The sequence below is a fragment of the Pteropus vampyrus genome, unplaced genomic scaffold (genome assembly GCF_000151845.1).
Source record: "Pteropus vampyrus isolate Shadow unplaced genomic scaffold, Pvam_2.0 Scaffold58, whole genome shotgun sequence".
Classification (NCBI taxonomy): Eukaryota; Metazoa; Chordata; class Mammalia; order Chiroptera; family Pteropodidae; genus Pteropus; species Pteropus vampyrus.
The window spans coordinates 1,287,811-1,295,546 of record NW_011888839.1 but is presented as its reverse complement, the minus strand read 5'-3'; the positions used below and the strand labels follow the sequence as shown (position 1 = coordinate 1,295,546).

Sequence of the window (7,736 nt, the reverse complement as noted above, 5' to 3'; positions counted from 1 at the left end):
CACTCTGACATGATGCAAGGGTGATGAGATCAAAGGCAGTCCTTAGAATAGGCATACTGGTCAGCACTGAAAGTAGTCCATGTTTTATAATATTTTTACATGTATAATTACTGTTTTTATTATCTTCTGCATTTCTGGTTTTACTGGTCTCGTCACATGGTCTTGATTAGTTTTGTAGCCATATAAAAACATTTTTTGTCCATCAAAAAGGGAGTGATTAAGTACCATGTGCAATGTACATTGTGAAATAATCCATAAACATGTTTTTATTTAGACTAGTAGGTATGGCAGATGTTACTATGAAAAAACAGCCTTCATAGATTCAGAGTAGGTGTGTGTATGAACAAATGCAACTGATACAACTCATTTTAGATAAGTGATTAATACACTGTAATTTCTTTTTCTTTATTTGACATTATACTGAGATTGTTTGAATTATAATCTCTTAGCTGAGTCCTTATTCTCACATAAAATATAGGTCTGACTCTTGAGTTCTAAATTTTCTAGATTGGTAAAAATAGCCTAGGCATTTAAATGAGAAACTGAAATGGCAAATTCAGTTAGGGTCTGGGGGAAGCTTTTAATTTAACAGTATAGACTCAAAGAAAGTTTAAACACAACTTTGGCATAGATCAAAGTAGACTTGTTTTAAAATTGTTAAATTGTGGGGTGACTTACTTAAAGGATCATGAGAGGAGAAGAGAGGACTGTTATGCAAAGTTTAATTATTTGTTGTGTTTTGTTCATTTGATTACAGATGCTTAGAAGAAGTGTCCAAAATAAAATCAATCCACGACCTGGAAAGGTAAGATTATTTTCTATTTCTAGTCTAGATTTTATTTTGGTCTGATAAAGTACAATCACATATGCTACTACTCTCCTCTTGTAGGTAGTGATCTACAGTGAACCGGATGTCTCCGAGGAGTGTATTGAAGTCTTTGGTGACATAGAGGATTGCAGCTCTTGGAGTCTCTCTCCTGTGATACTCGTAAAAGTTGTTAGAGGATGGTGAGAATGGCACTTTGACTTCTTGACTTAGAGGGCCTACGTTTTCCATTTTAAATTACTTTTTGGGTCTTCTGTCCTTATTTAAAATTATGCCTTTAACAATAGTCATGGTGAGTATTAAAAGGAATTCATATAAAAAAATACGGTTTTTAATCATGTTTCTGATTATAGGGGTGATATGTATTTATGCTAGAAAAATCAGAAAAGTGTAGCAGTATAAGTTTCTTTTCCCATATACCCCCTCCTGACAGTGGTTTGAACTAATGAACATCAGAGTCCATACTATACTTTTGGTTTGTGAATTTTCAATGAGGTAGATAAGAATTGTACTTAGTTATGTTGGTAGAATTTTTTTAATTCTATAAGAAAAGACATTTTTGCTAACTTTTCAATGACAGTTCAGTGAAAGACTAACCTAAATTTTATTTTCCAACTGTTCAACAATGGATAGTTTTGATTAAGTAAAGAAATTGGTAGAAAAAAATTATTTTACTAGCTTAATAGCTTCTAGGAAATACACAAAGTTGAATTAAAAGCATTTTTTTTAAAAATTGTTATGTGGCATAAATACTTTGGTACCTATTTATACACTTGTTTGAAATAAAGAGGATAGGACTCTAGATACTTGTGATTTAAAAAATTAGTAAACTCTTCTTTTGGTCTCCATTTGATTAAATATGTAACATCTTTCCTATTAGGTTTTAGATATTTTGATATTTTTTGTATATTCAACATGTTCATTAGAAAAATACAATTAGCTTTTGTTCTTAAATTCGAAGACTAAAAATAACACTAAAAAATTTTTTGTAACAATTTTGTTAATAGAATCACGCTTTTCTTTTGCAAAATTGTTGGCTTCTCTCTTTTTTTGAAACCTTAGGCATTTAAGAGCAGCATTGTCATATATTAACATGAGGTTTTTCTTTAGTGTTTGGGTGTTGTTGGGAAAGATACTTTTTAAATGCTTTTCATTAATATGCTTATAGTCCTTTGTATCAATATATCCATTGATATATGGCTCTAAAATGTAAGTTTAAATCCCTCTAAGAGAAGTTTTCTACACATATAAAGAGAAAATATATTACAGTAAAAGTCCATTATCTGATGTATTATTGTTTACAAGTCTCCATTAAAAATGACAATTCTCTAGAACACCGGTATCTCTATAATGTTCACATTGATAGTAAAAGTCCTCTAAGATCCTGATGCAGTTCTTGAATTATCAGAGGCTTAATTATCCTAGTCAATTTTAGTTTTAGGGAGAATTTATACATAGTGTTAGGGAATTTGCCATGATATATGACATATATATGGTGGCTATTAGCCAGAATGTTTGAGTAATATAAACCTCTCTCACCAAGACTGGCTAATAGTTTTGCTGTGTTTTAATCTTAGTTGGATTTTGTACGAGAAGCCAAATTTTGAAGGGCACTCCATCTCTTTAGAAGAAGGAGAATTGGAACTCGCTGGCCTCTGGGGTATGGAAGATATTTTGGAAAAAAACGAGGAGGCAGAGTCTGCTAAGCCCGTGACAATTGGTTCAATCAGACATGTGGTCCAGGTAGGTTATGGGAAAACCAGAATCCATCCATTTATTTGAAAATATTTATTGAATGCCAAGGATGATTCTTACTTTGAGAGAAAGTTCATTTTATAAAGTAAGCAACTGGGAAAAATATTCGATTGGTGCTTTATAGATATATTTTCTATAAGTATTTGTGCACTTCAAATGAATTAGAAAAAGGCAGTCCTTAGAATAGGCATACTGGTCAGCACTGAAAGTAGTCCATGTTTTATAATATTTTTACATGTATAATTACTGTTTTTATTATCTTCTGCATTTCTGGTTTTACTGGTCTCGTCACATGGTCTTGATTAGTTTTGTAGCCATATAAAAACATTTTTTGTCCATCAAAAAGGGAGTGATTAAGTACCATGTGCAATGTACATTGTGAAATAATCCATAAACATGTTTTTATTTAGACTAGTAGGTATGGCAGATGTTACTATGAAAAAACAGCCTTCATAGATTTCAGAGTAGGTGTGTGTATGAACAAATGCAACTGATACAACTCATTTTAGATAAGTGATTAATACACTGTAATTTCTTTTTCTTTATTTGACATTATACTGAGATTGTTTGAATTATAATCTCTTAGCTGAGTCCTTATTCTCACATAAAACATAGGTCTGACTCTTGAGTTCTAAATTTTCTAGATTGGTAAAAATAGCCTAGGCATTTAAATGAGAAACTGAAATGGCAAATTCAGTTAGGGTCTGGGGGAAGCTTTTAATTTAACAGTATAGACTCAAAGTTTAAACACAACTTTGGCATAGATCAAAGTCGACTTGTTTTAAAATTGTTAAATTGTGGGGTGACTTACTTAAAGGATCATGAGAGGAGAAGAGAGGACTGTTATGCAAAGTTTAATTATTTGTTGTGTTTTGTTCATTTGATTACAGATGCTTAGAAGAAGTGTCCAAAATAAAATCAATCCACGACCTGGAAAGGTAAGATTATTTTCTATTTCTAGTCTAGATTTTATTTTGGTCTGATAAAGTACAATCACATATGCTACTACTCTCCTCTTGTAGGTAGTGATCTACAGTGAACCGGATGTCTCCGAGGAGTGTATTGAAGTCTTTGGTGACATAGAGGATTGCAGCTCTTGGAGTCTCTCTCCTGTGATACTCGTAAAAGTTGTTAGAGGATGGTGAGAATGGCACTTTGACTTCTTGACTTAGAGGGCCTACGTTTTCCATTTTAAATTACTTTTTGGGTCTTCTGTCCTTATTTAAAATTATGCCTTTAACAATAGTCATGGTGAGTATTAAAAGGAATTCATATAAAAAAATACGGTTTTTAATCATGTTTCTGATTATAGGGGTGATATGTATTTATGCTAGAAAAATCAGAAAAGTGTAGCAGTATAAGTTTCTTTTCCCATATACCCCCTCCTGACAGTGGTTTGAACTAATGAACATCAGAGTCCATACTATACTTTTGGTTTGTGAATTTTCAATGAGGTAGATAAGAATTGTACTTAGTTATGTTGGTAGAATTTTTTTAATTCTATAAGAAAAGACATTTTTGCTAACTTTTCAATGACAGTTCAGTGAAAGACTAACCTAAATTTTATTTTCCAACTGTTCAACAATGGATAGTTTTGATTAAGTAAAGAAATTGGTAGAAAAAAATTATTTTACTAGCTTAATAGCTTCTAGGAAATACACAAAGTTGAATTAAAAGCATTTTTTTAAAAATTGTTATGTGGCATAAATACTTTGGTACCTATTTATACACTTGTTTGAAATAAAGAGGATAGGACTCTAGATACTTGTGATTTAAAAAATTAGTAAACTCTTCTTTTGGTCTCCATTTGATTAAATATGTAACATCTTTCCTATTAGGTTTTAGATATTTTGATATTTTTTGTATATTCAACATGTTCATTAGAAAAATACAATTAGCTTTTGTTCTTAAATTCGAAGACTAAAAATAACACTAAAAAATTTTTTGTAACAATTTTGTTAATAGAATCACGCTTTTCTTTTGCAAAATTGTTGGCTTCTCTCTTTTTTTGAAACCTTAGGCATTTAAGAGCAGCATTGTCATATATTAACATGAGGTTTTTCTTTAGTGTTTGGGTGTTGTTGGGAAAGATACTTTTTAAATGCTTTTCATTAATATGCTTATAGTCCTTTGTATCAATATATCCATTGATATATGGCTCTAAAATGTAAGTTTAAATCCCTCTAAGAGAAGTTTTCTACACATATAAAGAGAAAATATATTACAGTAAAAGTCCATTATCTGATGTATTATTGTTTACAAGTCTCCATTAAAAATGACAATTCTCTAGAACACCGGTATCTCTATAATGTTCACATTGATAGTAAAAGTCCTCTAAGATCCTGATGCAGTTCTTGAATTATCAGAGGCTTAATTATCCTAGTCAATTTTAGTTTTAGGGAGAATTTATACATAGTGTTAGGGAATTTGCCATGATATATGACATATATATGGTGGCTATTAGCCAGAATGTTTGAGTAATATAAACCTCTCTCACCAAGACTGGCTAATAGTTTTGCTGTGTTTTAATCTTAGTTGGATTTTGTACGAGAAGCCAAATTTTGAAGGGCACTCCATCTCTTTAGAAGAAGGAGAATTGGAACTCGCTGGCCTCTGGGGTATGGAAGATATTTTGGAAAAAAACGAGGAGGCAGAGTCTGCTAAGCCCGTGACAATTGGTTCAATCAGACATGTGGTCCAGGTAGGTTATGGGAAAACCAGAATCCATCCATTTATTTGAAAATATTTATTGAATGCCAAGGATGATTCTTACTTTGAGAGAAAGTTCATTTTATAAAGTAAGCAACTGGGAAAAATATTCGATTGGTGCTTTATAGATATATTTTCTATAAGTATTTGTGCACTTCAAATGAATTAGAAAAGAAACGTTATCATTGGTTATTCATTTTTTTCCCACAATAAATCTTGAAGGTTAATTTCTCATTCCTGGCCACCCCCAATCCCTTCTCCAAACGTATTTTATTAATAAACTAGTTTTGATGAGTTCTGTATGAACAGATTTTTATTTCAATTTTTGTTTGTTTTTGTGGGGTTTTTTTTTGGGGGGGGGTTACTGTGTGAGTTCTGATTACCTTGAGTGGTGTATAAGAATTCTATTTTGGAAAAATAAATAATCCAAAAATAATTCAGTTGACAGTTCAACTCTGGGGTTTCATGTGGATTTAAAAAAAACAGGTATTTGAGGCCACTTTATGGATTGAGTAAAATTTCCTTGGTTTCTTATTTATTGATGAGAAAGTTGTATCAGAGTCTTTCATTGTGGCTGTTGGGATTTGATGATTCTTTACCTTTCAAAAATGTAATTAATGGTGTCTGCCAAGTGGAAAATTAAAACCCCATTTGTGTAATAGAGATCAACATTGGGGTACAATAGGGAGAAAAGGAATGTTCTAAAATGAGACTGAGTAAGAATAAGAGTTTTTATGTAAGTGCATAATATGATAAGCCTTAAGAAAGGCACAAGGAACCCTATTTAAAAATGTCATAGTTAGTGGAATGATTTACCTGCAGTTTTTGTTTACTGCTCAAATAATATTAGTGACAAAGCAATGTTAAAAATATCCAAATCTCACCATCTTGAAGTATCCTCCCTTCATTCTTCTGGATTCTCTATTCTATCTTGGCCATATTCTAATCTGGATTGTTCTGTAGTTATAATATAGGTATAAAGCTGTCATTTTTCCACTTAAAACTGGTTCTCAATCCTTTTTCTCTTTCCATACTATTTTCCTGAAGATCACACTCACTCGTAACGTCTCTCAGTGATTTCAAATTACAGGGGGAGGTATCCAAATCTGGTGGGGTGGGGGTTTAGCTGCATTCTGCAAGGTGGGGTAAAGGAAATGAAGCACACTGGTGAAGAGGCCTCCTGTTTTGCCTGATAATGGCAGACTTGATGCAGTTAATGCTTCTCTTGTCACTACATGCTTTGGGGTTTCCATCGAAATGGTGTGCCATCATTTATTTTACCTTTCTACTTTCCAAGGAGCTTAAGGTTGTTTCTAGTTTTTTACTATGTTAAATAATGCTGCATGAACATTTTTGTGCACTTAATAATTCATAACTTTCTGATTTATTTCCTTGGGGTGAATTTTTCTGAAAGGGCAGGAACACTTTTATGGCTCTTGGTACATCAGGATGTTTTAAAAAATACAGATCGTGTATGTGGTTTCTTGAAGCACAAACTAAGTCACAGCATATGTTCAAGGAAGTCACCTTTTTATCTCATTAAATTTGTTCCTTTTGATAATGTTTGGAAGAGCCTCCCCCGAACTAACCCAAGTGTTATCATTTCTTCTGTACCTGAGTTCACCTAGCTCAGCAATCAAATATCAATAAAGATTCGATTAGCGCTTAGGCACTTGGCCAGGAGAGGCCTTTTGAAGAGTGATGAACCATGGACATGCAGGAAAGTGACCAAAATGCAGAGATTTATAAATCACCATTAACGTGTGCCTTTGTGTTAACGACTTGTCAAACCAACATCACAGAGATTGGTCATAGTCAAGGAGAGTTAGCACAGGGTTTATGGGCACAGAACAAAAGTTGAGGAAGACTGTGGTGCAACCACCCTACAGACTAGAGCGTCTGCACTTGGATGGTCGTATCAGAGCAAAGGAACCCAAACTCCTATCACCAAGGAAAGCCAAGCTGTTTTCTCAGGGAGGAGGAGAGAAATATGTTCCAAAACTCTTATATATTTCTGGTGCCCTTTGCTTGAATATTAACACTCAGATATATGCCTAAAGCAATGTGTCTGCCCCAGAAAGCCACATATTATTCATTCATTGACGAAAACAGGAAAGGAATAAAATGGCAGGTGTTCTGTGATATGTATGTATATATTAAGTCTTATTTTAATTATTTGAAAAAATAATGAGCTTACTGTAGATTTATATACATGGTGTATTATATATGTACAAATGTGTGTTTTTTTTTTTTCCAGGATTACAGAGTTAGTCATATTGACTTATATACTGAACCAGAAGGGTTAGGAATCCTAAGTTCCTACTTTGATGATACTGAAGAAATGCAGGGGTTTGGTATAATGCAGAAGACCTGTTCCATTAGAGTACATTGGGGCACGTAAGTATTTTATTTAAAATATATTTTTAATGAAGTTTTTTTAAGTGTA

The 7,736-nt window shown here is 32.7% G+C and overlaps 1 protein-coding gene across 1 annotated transcript in view; it reads left to right on the top strand.

Annotated features, from left to right (window-relative positions):
- Window positions 1-7,736, top strand: part of CRYBG1 (crystallin beta-gamma domain containing 1) — a 52,076-nt gene that overhangs the window by 12,456 nt on the left and 31,884 nt on the right. Inside the window, exons 3-6 of the mRNA XM_023530958.1 lie at window positions 758-805; window positions 890-1,008; window positions 2,404-2,569; window positions 7,548-7,687. Coding sequence (XP_023386726.1) covers window positions 758-805; window positions 890-1,008; window positions 2,404-2,569; window positions 7,548-7,687 — 473 coding nt within the window. The remainder of the gene's footprint in view (window positions 1-757; window positions 806-889; window positions 1,009-2,403; window positions 2,570-7,547; window positions 7,688-7,736) is intronic.